Genomic DNA, 15,330 nt, shown 5'->3' with positions numbered 1-15,330 from the left:
TCCAAGTTTTCCATGCTCCCTCTTACCCAGGACATATTAAAACTTGGGAAAGGCACAGGCATTTGGATTTAGGGGGAAAAGCCCCCACGACATACAAACACACAGAAAAGATCCTTTGAGAAGTGCTGTCATATCCTTTCTTCTTGGGTGCTTAGGGAACTTCTAAATAATTCTAGTGTGTTGCACGGACAGTTCCATAATTGCTGATGTTGACTTTGAGAAGGAACGGATAACTGTCACTCTCCCGGTTGTTGGATTGCTGGAGATATTCTTGGTTCCTGAGGCAAGACTGTGGCTCAGGTTCTAGCAGAGAGAAAAGCAGTGGTTAAAGATCTGGGACACTTACTTCACGAAAACATAGGATCTCGTTATAGTCATAACGTTTTGTCCTGTAGCCGAGTGGCCTGAATGCCTCCTATTACTGTAATACTTTGAGGTGAGAAAAGCCACATTACATAAGCGTGTCTGGGGTAACGAGCTTAAATTTGACACCTCAGTCGACTTTTTGTCCCTGACTTCAGAGTCCCATATTGATTCAGAACTGGCCAAGTTTAACGGAGAAGCTATCAGATTCCCTTGCTGTCATCAAAATCACGGTTTGGTGGCTTCTTGGCAGGCAAGCATCCACTGAGAGACTTCGTATTCTTTTTATACTTCCTGTTCACCAAGAAAAAAGGGCCATTGAAAAATGAGTTTTCTCTTAGTGTAAAATGCTGCAATGTGAAATCCATCCTGTGGAGGTGGAACTTGGCCGGGCTTGTAGGGGGCAGTGGTCCCAGGAAGGGGATGAACGAATGCGAGAAACAGCCCCATTGCTAGTTAGGGTGGTGGCACGTCACTCGGGATGCATCAGGGCGCCTGCAACCCCGTGGCTTCCCAGGTACACGGAAGTGAAGTTTTGATGGATCGCTCGTTTGGCTCAGGCACGTGGGTACCACCATGTGCTCCATCATCTCCTCCTATGTGATTGGGTCCCTCCCGATTGAGGGAGCAGACCTGGAGGGGACCCCGTGGAGCAGCAGCAAGGGCTTGAGTTGTGCCTCCGATTCTTGGTCTTGCCTTTGTTAATACAGTTTTCACATTTTAATTATATTCCCCGTGCTCAGCCTCATGCAAGACTGTCTCTTCCTGATCTGCGCCTGGGTGTGGTTCTGGGTCACGCTGTGTGTCTCTGAGAGCACTTTGTAAAGCTGGCCTTGCCCCTGTGGGCGAGGGGGCTGCAGTGGGAGAGACAGGCCACGCGGAACCACCCCGGTGCAACATCTGTTTTAATGTTTTAAAACTCAAAGTTAAACCATTTTTGAGTGATCTAGGTGATTGATTAAAAGTCTTTGACAGTCCGTTTCGGCAACCACCAGCATGAGGACTCTGGTGAAGACAGGCTTGGGTCCCAGGTAACGTAGCAGAAGATGAAAAGCTCCTCTTCTAAGTTTTCCTGTTGTTTGACTGAAGATGTTTGTACCGAAGGGCTCCTTGTCTTCACGTGTATTAAGTTTTGTTTTGCTTTTGAGTGCTGGAAGTCACTTTGGTTTTTCAGAAAATGAAAGCAAGCCGAAGCTACTTAGAGAAGTATTTGGCTTCGTAAGCACTCAGTATTAACTATTCATGAAGAAAGTGGGTGCCTGTGTGTCCCACTGAATTTAAAGTTGCACATACTGATGAATCTCCCAACTACCTTTAGCTCCTGAGGAACGGGCATCTGTTGAGAATCCTGCGCTGTGTTTTCTAAGTCTCCACTTTGCTCTCTCTCTGTTAATCAGTGGTTTAACTTCAGGTGTCCTCAGAGTACTAACTTCATCTTTGGCAGTTCGGTTTGGAAAGGGGAAGGGATGTGGGGTTTAAGGTAAAAAAAGGCAAAACCGAGAATTGGTTTGCTTACTTTTATCCTTTCTTCTCTTTCCTTTGGTGCTTTGTGGACTGTGAGTGATAACTGGAGGCAGCCGTAATTACAGTCCGTAAGTTGGTGTTTGAACTCTGACCTGGCTGTATTTCCTCCCCGCCTGTTGAGTCCCGAGGAGAGATGAATGTGGTTTTTGAATTAAGCTGTATCTACAGGGAGCTGAACTCTGCATGTTGACTTTGAGTTCTAGCGTATGTTCATGTTGATAACTGAGAGATCGGGCTGCACTGCGTGCCTTTGGAATAGATGTCTTAGTCGTCAGTGAATGTTACTAGCGAAAGAGAACACGTAAGCTGGGACTAAAAGCCTTTGCTTCTTTGCTTGGAGAAGTGAGATAGAAAAGTATTTATTGTGCAGCTGTCGGGGTGGCGGGTGGGGTGGGGAGATATCGAAGAATATTTAATAACATGGAGATGTCAGTAATATAATATTAAGTGGGAAAAGTAGTTTACAAAACAGTGCACTGTTTCTGCAGAGCAGCAGAATCCTATTGTGGTTAAAAGTGTGCAAAGAAAAAATGGCTAGGAATAGATCCCAGGATGTTAACGACAGTTACCTTTGAGCAAAGAGCTTACAGGTAATTTTTATTGTTTTTGCTTGCTTAATGTTTTGTATATTTCTACAATGAACTGTTTTTTCTTAACATTAAAGTAAGTCTAAAAATGAGGTAGAAATAAACCTCGCAAACGCATGTATTTCAGGCTTCAGGTAGAACTTAGAGCATTTGTTCAGTACAGATATTGATAGTGTTTGTTCAGTTGAGCAGGTTTTATCAACGGCCCACTTTGTGCTTTGTATCTGAGGACTTCAAGGTCATTGTACCGTGACTCGTGCCTTTTAGGAGCTCCCCGAGGTGGGAAGTGGAGGGAGAGGTAAAGGGTTGGATATTTTTTTCAGAAAAAGTGGCTGGCAGATTGTATTCTTTTTTTTTCCCCCCACTCGCAGCTTGTAAACTAGATGTTTCATTTTCTCCACTGAAAATTTGCGTTTTCATCCGTTTTGACACTATGATTGCATAAAAGTCATTTAAATCTTTAGTGTTGTGACCTTTTTTGTGTGTGTACTATGAAGATTGTGGCCTGTGGTCAGACTTACATTTGTTTTTTTGTTTTTTGTTTGCTTGGGTTTTGAGTGAGAGGTCTTGTCATCACCTGATGGTAGCATTGAGTGGTTTTTTTACCAACATGGTAACTAGGCTCAGCTACAGTCAACAAATAACAAAGTGGCTGGAAGCCCTTCTTTGTTTTGCCTTAGAGCTGACTTGTAACGTCCCTCAGTGGTCGGTGTTTTCCCAAAGTAGGTTTCATGGTGGTTCCTTCCTGAACAAAAGGGTAGAGTAGGCAAATACTGTGTTATGTCTAACCTGGGACGTGTCTTTATTTCCGCTCGCCGTCAGCCTTGTAGTATCTCTGAAATGAGGGTGCACCTTACAATTGATATGTGTGTTTAATGTGGAGATAGGTTCCTGAGGCTTATACCACCCTCTCCCCCACATCCCTCATCCCTTCAAAGTTACAGCGGACGGGTGTTGATGGTATCTTAGAATTGTGGCACTTGGGCTGTCCAATCTCAACTCAGGTATTATGGTATGTTCTTGGTAGTTGTCTTGGAGGTTAACCTTATCTCTCTTGTTCAGTTACGTGTTGCCTATTAAGAAGCGCCCACCTGGACAGTAGGAGTAGGACATGTGCCAACTCAGTGACATCATCATGGAATCCAGTTCATTTTTCTCCGCTCCACTCTCTACAGCCTGGCCCCTTTCAGAGGCTTCATAGGTGTAAGAGTGGCTGCCAATGGCAGTTAGAGCTTTGTTCTCTTTTTCTACTTGCAGAGGAAAGATAATCGCTTCCTGTGGCTTTCTGCTTAAGATTAAGGAAATCTCATTCCCGTAATCACCCAGGAAATCTCTTGTTCTGTCTCATTGGCCCACAGGGGCTTAGAACTGCTCATCCCTCACCCAGCCAGTGGGAAGGAGGGGGTGGAATTACCTTTATTACCTTAATGGTCCAGCCCTTGAGCTGGGGTGAACTCCACGATGACCCTACAGTGGATGGACAATTCATCTGCCTTCAGATACATACGCCTTTAGAAACGTCCACGGCTTCATGAAGTCACATGATCCCCTGTCCCCAGGGAGGCAGCCCAGATAGTCACGGAAGTACTGCAAGCATCTCTGGGTGATCCACTGTCACTTCTCTCCCACCTGAAAGTGTTCCCCATCACAAGTTCGTGTGCCTTTCGCACAGTGAGGCTGGACAAACCGAAACGTTCGAGTTTGGAGCGGAGGAAGGTTTGTTACAGGGCCGAGCAAGAAGAATGGGTGGCTCATGCCCCCAAAACCCCGAACTCTCCCGGAAGGGTTTCAGCAAAGCATGTTGCAGGGCCACATGAGGGAGACGGGTTGCAGCGGATGTGATCAGCTCGTGCATAATCCTCTGATTGGTTGATGGTGAAGTAACCGGGTGGTTAACCTCAATCCTTAGGCTCCAGAAGGTCTGGGGCCTACTGCTTACAATCAGATCATCAAGTAGTTAATTTCTTGAATTTAGCATCTGAAAAACTCGGAAAGTGTATTGTTATCTGGGTACTTCTGGAGGAGCTACAGCAGAGGACGTAGGGGAGGGGTCTGTCCCAGGAAGGCCCTGTAGGGTCCTGCTTAGTTACAAAAGGAAATTTTTTGGTTTTTTTTTTTAAGGTCTGGTGACTTATGGCTTAATAGGTTACAACCCCTGCCAAACCATCCAGCCTCCAGCAGTGAAGAAGGAACAGAATACTACGATAAATGTCCCATTTGGAGAGGCAGAAAATAAGGAAGCTCAGCATGTGGTTTGCTGGCAGAACAGGAATAGCCTGGAGTTCTTGCCTTGGTAAGCCGGTCGGGCAGCTTCCGCCTCTGCTGCATTATGTCCAGTGTGAGCATCTCCCTTGGTCCTTGTCCCCTACAGCCGCCTCTGGACGGACGGGGACTGGCAGAGGGCCTCCTCTTGGGTCCTGCTGGGGTGCGAGTCTGGGACTTCAGGGTTGTTTGGGCGTTGAGCAGCCGCAGGCTGGCATCAGATTGGCTGTATTGCTCCCATGAAAACTTAGGGTCGGGATATTTTTGGCTTCCAGTCAATTCCAAGGGCTGGTAATGACAACCAGTGATCTTACCTAGGTGAAGTCTCTGGCTCTGGAGATTTCTGTGTCTTAGTGACAGGTCTCTATACCCTGCTCATCCCATTGTTGGCTGTCTGGCAGTGATTTTTAAAATAGCCTCGAACGAAGAGGCGCGCCTTTTGGGTCCCGCAGACAACAGGGCACTTGAACCCACTCTGACTATTCAGAATGACTCGCTTCCCCAGACTGGGATTGTGGGGCTCACAGGACCCTCTCCCCGCCCCACCCACCTTGGCCATTCCAATTTTATTTATAGCATTTCTTTTTATACAAAACCTGTGATAGAGCTCTTGAATGCAAGCAACAGTGACCAGTTCTGGCGAATTTAAGCTCAAGGGGATTTTTCGAAGGTATTTGCCATGACACGGAAGTACCTGTAAAGCTGGAGAGCCAGGCCTGGACAGTGGTCAGGGACTGAGGGAGGCTAGAGACCCAGAACTGCAGCCAGAGAACCCACAGGAATCGCCTGACTAGGGCTCCTGGGCTCCCAGACCGAGAGCGCCCCCTCCAATACCGCTTCCCACCCATCTCCCGATACTTTGGGGAGGGGCTCCTCTTGGCATAGCTCCATCAGCTCTCCTGTCTCTTACCTGTGTTGGGGGTCCTCACAGCCACTCTCAGGCTCAGTGATTGAGTAGAAAGACTCCCAAGACCCAGAAGTTGGTACACTCACAGTTATGGTGTATTACAACGAAAGGAAAACAAAGCAAAATCAGTGAAGGGAAAAAGATGCATGGAGTGACGCATGGAAGAAACCAGGTGGGCGCTGCCGAGAGTCCTCCCCCAGCAGCAGCACACAGGATGCGCTTAATTCCTCCAGCAACTGCTGCGACAACATGTATGAAATGCCGTCTACCAGGGACTCTCATTGGAGACTCAGTGCCCAGGCTTCCTCCTGGGGACTGATCGTGTAACTGCCCTCTGCCTGCCACGTACTAAATTCCAGGCTCCCAGAGGAAGGGCAGGTATTTCGCAGACGGTCTCAGCACAGTGAGGCACAGTTACCATTAAGGGAACACGTTATATGTTATATCCGTGGGGGGAGCTGTTTACATTCAAGTTCCCAGCAGCCAGCCAAGAGCCAGTCTCGCAAGCAGGCCTCTCTAAGGATAGCAGCCTCAGGCCCGCTGCACGGGTTCCTTTCTGCCCGCTACCCCTGTGAGCCCCTGGTGGGAAGGCTCAGGCAGGAGCCTCTGATCGGCCAAACAAAACCTTGAGTTCACACCCTTGCTGCTGGGGGAGGGGTGTGATGGGTCTGTTTCTTCCCTTTTTTAACTTTTGGTGTCTGTAATGGGAGATGGGCCCAGCTTCCAACCAGAACTGACACGGGGACTCCCCAGACGCCGGAAGTGGCTTCTCATGCTGGGAAGCGTAGCATCTGTCTTTCCCCAGCGAAAACCTCTCTCAGCACGAATGAGGCCCCGCTTCACAGTGAGTGAAGGGTTGCAGCGGTGAGGCTGGCTGGTGTGAGCATTTGCCATCCCAGCATCAGGGAGGCTGTGACATGGTTTTGCAAATTTCATGTCCTCCAGAGGGGCAGGATGCATCCCTGGGTGCTGTAGAGGTGCACAAGCTCTCCAGGAGCCGACGGGAGGACAGAGGACACGGCAGTTCAGCTGAGCCCTGAGTGAGGTGTTGACAACTCCTCGAGGTTTAGGGACAGACTATTCCAGATGGGGGGAAACAGCAGACAGAGGCAACAGGCTTGAGGAACAGAGAGAAAGGTGGTGGGCCAGGAGCATGGGGGCGGCGGGGACTGGCAGGTGGTGAGGTTGGGAAGTGGGAGGGGGACAGAGGCCAGATCGGGAGGGTTGGGAAGCTGTCGGAGGGTTTTAAGCAGGATCTGATTTGAGACTGGAAGCGACTCCATGGAGAAAGGATTGTTGGGGGAAGGCTGAGAATGGAAGCAGGGAGACCAGTGCGGAAATTCTAGTGCTGGTTGGTTGGGAGGTGGTGGTAGACTGGGCTTCGAGGAAGGGCCCGTGGAGTGTGGTGAAGTGGTTGGATTTGGTGCATATTTTGGAGGAATTGCCTGAAACTTGATGGACGGATGAAGATATCCCAGGATTCTGGTGGGTGCAGTGTCAGTTACTGAGAGGAGGATGGAAAGGAATGAGATTTAGAGGGGAGTAGGGAAGCCCAAAGGTCTATTTTGATTAGGTTGAGGGTAATGTACTTAGCATCCAGGTGATGCCAGCAAGCAGGTAGGTAGAAGCATCTGGAGCCTAGTGGCCTAGTGGAGCTGTCCGGGCAGGGATGGGACGTTGGGGTCCTCTGCAGATGGTTAGCTTGTGAGACCTCGGAACTGGGGGAGATGACTAGAGGAGAGAGCAAGCCTTGGGTCCGCCAGCCTTTGGAGGTCTGGGTGAGGAGGTGTGGCCAGTGAGGTGGGCTGTCCTCCACCAGGTGTGGTGTCAGGAAAGCTGCCAGGGGAGTGGGATGGTCGGCGGCCTCCGGGGCAGTGGAGGGCAGGTGATTGGAGGACAGTGCATGTGCCTGGACGTGGCGAGGAGGATGGGCTTGGTGGTCAGGAGGGTGGGAGGGGATGCCCCAGGGAGGAGAGGAAAGAATTGTGGGGACGCAGAGGCGACTCCTCAAAGGGGTTTTGCTGTGAACATCAGTGAAGAGACGTGGCTGCTGCCTAGCCAGGACACGGGTCCTGTGGGATGTTTTCTTTTCTCCATTTTGGAGAGACCAGCGTGTGTGTTTGTGTGTGTGTGGCAGAGGCAGGACTTGAGCCAAGGCGGCCTGACTCCAGAGCCCGGAGGGAACCACGGTGTCTCACGGGAGTTCTCCGGGGAGCGGGGAGGAGGCACAGCCGAGGTCCAGGTGGCCAGAGTCGAAGGAGGGAAGTGGCTGCGTGTGAGCTGCCTTGTGGCCCGTGTCAGGGACCTGGGACTTTATCCCCTGAGGCCCCTTGAGGACCTGTGTAGGTCTGTGCTTTTGTGACACTCACCATGCAGTAAGGGGAGGATGGATGTGGGGGGAGCGGGGCGGTGGGAGGTCCTGCAGGCGGCCAGGCAGAGTTTATGGTGATGACAGTGGAACAAGTGGGGGTGGTGGGGGGATGCAAATGCAGGAGGCAGGAGGCATTGGATTTGGTTGCTGATTGATTAGGTGAGAAAAAGGGAGGAGTCTAGAAAAATCCCCCAGGTTTCTTGTTTCAGAAGACCACATGGATGGGAGGAAGGGAAGAAACTTTTTAAATTAAATACTTATTAAATACCTGATGCAGTGGTTCTAAACTTGAAGGTAAACCCCCCTGCCCCTTGGGACACTTGGCGATGTCTGGAGACAGTTTTGACTGTCACATCTTGGGAGGGGCTACTGGCATCCAGTGGGCAGGCGGTGGTTTCCCTCCTGCTAAACATGCTCCAAGGCACAGGACAGCCCCCGCAATAGAGAACTTTCTGGCTCCAAATGCCTTTGGTGCCAGGATGGAAAAGCCCTGCTCTGGTATGTGTCAGTTGTACACAGCTGTCTAATTTAATCCATCAGCCAATCGTGTGAGAGTATTAAATACTCTCTTTCACGTTTTTCAGATGAGAAAGCCAAGGCTTAGAGAGCATGGGTCACTTGGCCAAAGCTGCAGAGCTTGCAAGTACCAGCATAGGAAGTTGAACCCGGGTCTTCTCTGTGTCGCAGTGTAGACGTGCCCTTTTCGGCTCTCCCTGCTTTTTCATCCTCTCAGCGCCGCAGAGGAAGAGATGCACTGGGCTGTGGGGCTCTTTTTTCTGTGGTGCTGGCTCCAGACTGGAGGAGGCAGGAAGGAAGGTGGTTATTTATACTCAGCTCAGCATAGGATCGAATTTTCCAGTCCTGAAGTTCTTACAGCGGGGAGTTCACAAAAGTTATCACCATTTGGATGTTGGCTTTCTCCAGCAAATAGGAATATGGGAACATGTACCATCTTTTTCTCTGGAAATACTACTGTTAAATTGAGGTAAAATAAAATGTGAAAGTTATCATTTTAAGCCGTTTGTTCCTTGTCCATATTAACGATTGCAGCTCTCAGTTTGTTAATTACCGAGTATCCCTTAGGGAAGGGACACGGCAGACAGGACGGGAGACTCATACGGGATTACTCTGGATTTGGAGATAGTAGCAGTGTCAGAAATACCTTGATTTGCCAGAGATAAGGAGCCCTTTTGAGAGTCAGTGTGTTTCAGCATGGTCTGGGATCATTAGCGGGCTTTTGAGAGTGCAAGATAGAGCGTGGGGTTTATAGTTATCAGCTGCTGTCCACTTTTAATGATTATTATTCCGTTCCCGGGCAGCCTTCCTTGGTGGCTTGCGATAGTGGAATCTCGGGGACAGAATTCCCACAGTTGAACTCTTTATCATGCCATATTTCTGGTGTTTTCAAGGTTCTGCATTTTAAGATAACGGTCTGTGGACGGTGATCTGAATGAGGCGGCCCTGCTGATTGTGAAAGGGGGTTTTGTGAACATGATTTCTCTGTGTGGAACAGTCGTTGACCCTCAAGTGCTGTTTTGTGTCTGGCTCCACAGCGCCCTGGTTCTTGGGCTGCTGGGACCATTCGGTGAGCATGTAGTTTCTGTCCTTCACCCATCAGAGCTGTTGTCCTGAAGGGTGCCAAGGGCGCTGGGCCTCCTGCTTCTTTGGGGGAAAACGGTTGGCTGTACCTTCCAAACTGATGCCAACTCTGCTAGAAAGTAGAAGCTTAGGAGGGCACTGAGGGGGTTCCCACCACGAAGTTTGGTGAGCAAATAGCATGGCCTTCAGCTGTATGTTATGTTTTCATAGAAAATCAGGGGGAAAAATGGGGAAAAGGAGGACTTGAAACTTTACACAGTTTGCTAGTTGCTGGCCTGGATTGTACTGTATACAACATTGAACTTAAGTGTGGTTTTTTTCTTGTCAGATTTGTTGTGTAAAGTCACACATTTAACATAAAAGTAGTAATAGGACATTTTGACAAAGAAATTGAAGGAGCAATCCATTAAAAGAACACTTCTAAATTTAGCTCTATATTCAAGACTAATTGTAAAAATAACAAATATTTCATTCATTATATTAATATTACTCAGTGTTTACCTGATTGGGCTTAGATTTTTTTTTTTTTCTGCTTCAAGATTTCCCGTTGCGGAATACCTTAGTATAATATTGCTTGCTTTGGGAAGGACAATTAATCGTCAGTTTCCTTTTCTGAAGACAGCAGGCAGAAATTCTATAATTTTTTTTTAAGCTTGAATAAAGTACACCCTCTTGAGAGAGAGAACATCAGTGAGGACTTAATGGGTTGACTTAAGTTATTTTTATTATAATGTTTCTTAAAATATATCCAAATATAAAAGGAGGAATGTACATGTTTACAGTGCATGGATCACCATAACTATCACTATAACCAACACACAGATTCATTGCAGATCTAATTCCCAGCCTGATTCAGTTCAAATTGACTGTATGATTTTAATGTGACAGGTGATGCTGATTTGTTAAAACCGCATCTGTCATCTGTGTTCAGGAGATACTGGCTGCTGGGACCAGTTTCCTTTTCCTGACCTGCCATGTGCCAGGTGGTGGTTACTCGCTGTGTTTTCCTTTACTTCATTATTCAGACTTCTGTTACACCATGTGCTGCTGGAGCATGAAGACATCACTGACCTGAAGTCTTGTTAGCTGGAGACACAGTAGAATTTCTGACGCCATCTTGATCGTGAATACAAAGACCAATTTTTGCCCCAGAAATCATGGTGAGTATGCCATTACTTAAGGTGGCCATGTCGATCTAGAATGTGCTTGTATTAATATATTAAGACCACCGTGGCCTGAGGCTTCCTGTGCCAGATGTGGTCCTTGCTCTCATCCAGCAGGGGAAGGAGTGGCTGTGGTGCGTGGCGGAGCCTCTTTGGACAGCTGATGTAGTTTGTCCGTCAGGTCTGTCATCGCACGGCAGTGATGCATCAGAATCCGGGTGATTCTCACCTGGCCTGGTTAACACGTCTGCATTGAGAATGTCAGTGAGATCTACCTCATTTGATCTTGCACCGATCTTGTCTTTACTATTAAAGACAGCTTGGTACTGAGTATTTACCCGGTAAAAGAACACAATTTGTTTATGCCCTCACCTTTCCATTCCTTAGCAACCTTCTTTCCATTGTTGCCATCAGATGACCTTGCTGATTTTCCAAGTAGTAAATGCTTTTGTTGTTTTCAAGGCAAACAAAACCCAACTTTCATTGGCTCTGGAAGTCTGTGGTGGGGAAGGCACGCTCAGGTCTGGGTGCTCTGCTCAGTGCTGAGCTGGTGCCTCAGCCCGCTGCTCGTCGTTGCACTCTCCTGTCTAGCTTTAGGATTCTTGCCTTAAAAAAATTCCTCTCTCTTTGCTTATCTTAGCCAGGGGCAACAATTAAATAAGGAGCACTTTATTTTAATAGATGTGTTGGACGTTGCTCAGCCATGCAAGGTGGTTTATGTGGGTGGCTTTGACTGTACTCTTAATGGGGAAACCACAGGTCAGTGAGTTTCTTGGTAATCCCTGCTCTGTCCAGACTGCCTTCTCAGCCAGGTTACTAGCCATATTAGCCTCGTTACCTTATAACCATGCGTCATTAAAGTGGTCTTAACTGGATTGAAGACTCCTCTCAGGCACCGTGGTTGGCTTTGAAGCCGTTCCTAGAAGTTAAATTTATCCCCTGGGAAAGCACACTTGCCCACCCCTCAGGACGGCGGGTGTAATGGGACATGGGCTTCAGCGGCAAGTCCTCCAGTCGCTAAGGTCTAAGCAGGTGTGGAATGATGACTTACTGTTGAAATAAGTAGTTAAGAGTCCTAGGTGGTTGCACCGGCAGGCCCCACTTCTTAGTGTTACAGTAAAAGATTCAGCCACATTTTAAAATACTCGTTATCTTGTAGAATTAGAATCGGGAAGGAAACTTGGTAAACTTCACTCTATGTTAACGGAATTAAAAGAGCAAAAATCACCGGTGGGTTTTTATACAGTAGAAATAGATACACGTTGTCTTATTCTTTTCCCCCATAATCACTTCAGTTGCTTGTCTTTCTCCTGCTACACCTCATGTTTTTTAAAAGCCTCCTGTGAATCTCTTTTTCGGAGCCTGTTTTCATAGACTTGGGGAGGTTCTGGGTTTTACTTCTGACACCGATTGCTGGGCACAAGGACGTCAAACCACGGGCTGAGAAGGCTCTTCCTCACCGAGCGCCGCAGCATGCTGGGGGTCGGGTTTATTTTTGAGAGGTTTGTAAACTTCTATCCCTCATACACACCCACAGTGTAATTCAGGGTTTGTCATCTTTAAATGTTTTTCTAATACGCTGATCAGTGTAAGCACTTAAGGCCCACTCTCTTAAAGTGAATATTTAAATGTAAATGCCTTTTGGTCTCTGCCAAGAAGGAACAGCAGTAGAACAAGTGAGAAGTTGGCATAACAAAAAGTAGCTCCGTGGAAGCAAAATGACGTGGAGAGCTATGTTGCTGGTTTATGGTTTTGATCAGGTGATGTGGAGTCCTGGTTTAGGACAAGTCTGGGCCAGAGTCCACATTCAACTGCCATGCTTGAAAGGATCTGACCCAGTCTTGAGGAGGTATGTATGTATATAACGCCCTGGTGGGCTCAGGCTTTGAAGAGTGACAGTAAAAGAAAGTGACAGAGTATCCTTACACCACTGCTTAACTCTCTGACACCCTTTTGCTGTGTTCATTTGAGGAGTCGCCACGGAATGAGTGACATTCTCTGATGAAATGTCATCAGGGGTAGAGGGAACCACTGCAAGGGCCTGCGGGGCACACCTGGCACACCTGACTGGGGGCCACTGAGGGCATACGTGGATTCCCAGTCACACCTGTAGTTCCCATTGAATAGGGTCTTCTAGTTAGGCAAAGAAACTCTAAGCTGGGAAGTAAAATGAGTAGCTCTGTGGCAACGTAGCAACCCTTTAGTGCATTTGTGGCTGCCTACATGTATTATCCTTTCCAAAATGTAACTGGTGTCCCAGTGGAGCTATTTGAGTAGTGGAAGCTGGAGAAAGAAATGGCTTACAGTGTTTTGCAGATGGCAGGTCAGGTGATCGGGGACGTTCGCACTCCTCAGCCTGCCTGGTAACGGAAGGATCCTGTGACAGCTGGTGGTGGCAGCAGGGGACACAGGTGGTCTGTGTCAAGGTGGGGAGTTGAGCTTGAGGGGTGGAATTTCCTGGAGGTGTAACGGGACTTCACTGGCAACAGGGCTGTGGAATTCTTAAACACAAAGAACAGAAGCATCTCTGTCGCTGTTCTCAGTTGCAATTTGTTTTTAGTCTCAGCAAGAGGAGAAAAAATGATTGTTACTTGCAAAGTGAGAGAGCTAGGTGAGGAAAGAGTGAATAGGATTCTAGGCCACTCAGAAGTGAACAAATTCTCTAAATTGTCTCGTGTTAGGTGTTATCCCTTGCCTGAGAACGGCTCTGCAGGAGACTGATAGGAGACCCACAAGGGAAAGATGTCAAAATTCCCCACCTGCTGTTTCTCTTCTCTTTTCCCATTACTCTTTGCAAGGCGCTTGAGAGATATCCCTGAGGTGGATGGCCTTGGACCAGGCTTGGTCCTCAAGGAATGGGGGTACAGTCTGTTAGCAGGAAACAGAATGGGGCCTCTGAAGCACTGGCTTCTTTAATTCTCCGTTTGAAAAGGATGCATTCCCCTGTGGCTTCTTGTTGCGTGCTCTTCTCTAGGGCGGTTTATCAGAGAACATGACTGTCTTTTGCTGCCCTTCCTCAGCGAGTGTTAACAGCAGGCTAAGCACAGTTGTGAAGCCTTTGTTTCCACAACTTTTCAAGCAGCTGAGCACCAGCAATGGTGGAGTTGAAAATGGGGCCATCTCACCAGGAACCAACTTTCAGATGTTGGAGTCAATATAAATTTAGTAATGTGGGAAGCTTATTGCTGAAAGAACTCCGCATTTGAGTCATCTTTCTCTTTTGTTAGCTCGGTTTTAGGAAGCATTCCTAGGAATTCCCCTGGAAGGAAGTTTGGCCGGATTAGAGAGCAGTGATACTGAATTTTCCAGATCTTTCGTGGGCATGCTGTTAAAGAGGCATCAGTCTCTTGGATAGGAAATATTAATGTTGCACTGCTGACTGACACAGTAATACTGAGTTTAAAATGGTGGTCAGCACCTCACTAAAATGTCACATAAAAATAAAGGGCCCTAGAATTCCACAATGACAGAGTAAGGACATCAGAAAATCTACTCCGTAAAAGAGTTGGGAACACTGGCAAGACATACCAATGTGAGCTTTTTTAGGACTTTGGAAATTAGCTAAAGACTTCAAACAATCTGAGAGATACTTGTTCAGGAAAAACCATGTGGTCTCAGTAGAACAGTGGGCTTTGTGGTGTTTTTAACTTGTGCTGACCCTCTTCCCCTTACCCCAGCTCTATAGTGGCCTTGAAAGCCAACAGCCTTGCAGCTATGGTCGCCGTGAAAACCAGCAGTCTAATGGACACTGGATGGGGCAGAACAGAATTGGAGCTCCCCCAAAGGCCCACTTCCAAAGAAGTGTCACCTGTCCGGCAGCTGATGTAAAAGTCCCATTCTTAGGGCTTGTCTTTATTTGATCTGACTCAGAGCACACTTTGTGTAAGGGCCCTGCTCACACTGAGCATTTGTTGAGAAGGATCTGTTGTAATTGTTCAATCACAGCTGCTCCTGGCAGGGTCTGCTTCTGTGTCACTGGGTTGAGAGAGCTGCATGGCAGTGTTTCTCCATTCTGAGAGGGTGGTGTGGGCCACAGGACCACCGGTACACTTCTCCCTCACGCAGGAGCCTAAGCTTTCATTGATGTTGTGTTACCAACCTGGGCTCTTGGAGTCTTTAATTAACAGAAATTGGTAAGAGGCAAGACAATAAATTCAGGCAAGGCTTTACTTGGGCTTGTGCTGTAGTGCAAGAGAGCAAAAATGAGAAACAAGATGCTCTTGCTCCCAGAACAGAGTGAGCTGGTTCCTTAAATGGGTTGAGAGTAGGGACAGATCTGTGGGTTGGGCTGGAGGGGTGGTCTGCCTACCTCATACGTGACACTGTATTCAGGGATCATGTGCAAGTACCCTGCTTTTGCTCTTGGCATCGCAGAAGTGGCAGCTGGCTTGTGGTCTTTTTGTATCTTATTCATAATTTGCATGATTCGTTATTTTTAGTCCCGTATAGTTTCTTTGTATTCTCTGTGCTCCCAGATATTTGTCCAGGTGCAAGCACTGCAGTAAAGGGGCCTAGGTCCTAGCCTGCCTCAGTTGGACATATCAGTGTTTCTCC

General features: G+C 47.8%; 1 protein-coding gene across 4 annotated transcripts in view; it reads left to right on the top strand.

Moving 5' to 3' along the window:
* NEDD4L (NEDD4 like E3 ubiquitin protein ligase) overlaps positions 1 to 15,330 on the top strand; it is a 298,551-nt gene that overhangs the window by 6,693 nt on the left and 276,528 nt on the right. The window contains exon 1 of one of the 4 annotated variants that reach the window (XM_072952146.1): positions 10,712 to 10,773. The exons of the other annotated variants lie outside the window; for them this stretch is intronic. Within the exon in view, the coding sequence (XP_072808247.1) occupies positions 10,771 to 10,773 (3 nt within the window). The 5' untranslated portion in view covers positions 10,712 to 10,770. Of the gene's footprint in view, positions 1 to 10,711; positions 10,774 to 15,330 lie in introns of those variants that run through there. 4 annotated transcript variants of the gene reach the window in all.

The sequence above is a fragment of the Vicugna pacos genome, chromosome 30 (genome assembly GCF_048564905.1).
Source record: "Vicugna pacos chromosome 30, VicPac4, whole genome shotgun sequence".
In the NCBI taxonomy this organism is placed as follows: Eukaryota; Metazoa; Chordata; class Mammalia; order Artiodactyla; family Camelidae; genus Vicugna; species Vicugna pacos.
Note: the sequence above shows the minus strand (reverse complement) of the source record. Positions and strands in the feature narration are given on the sequence as shown.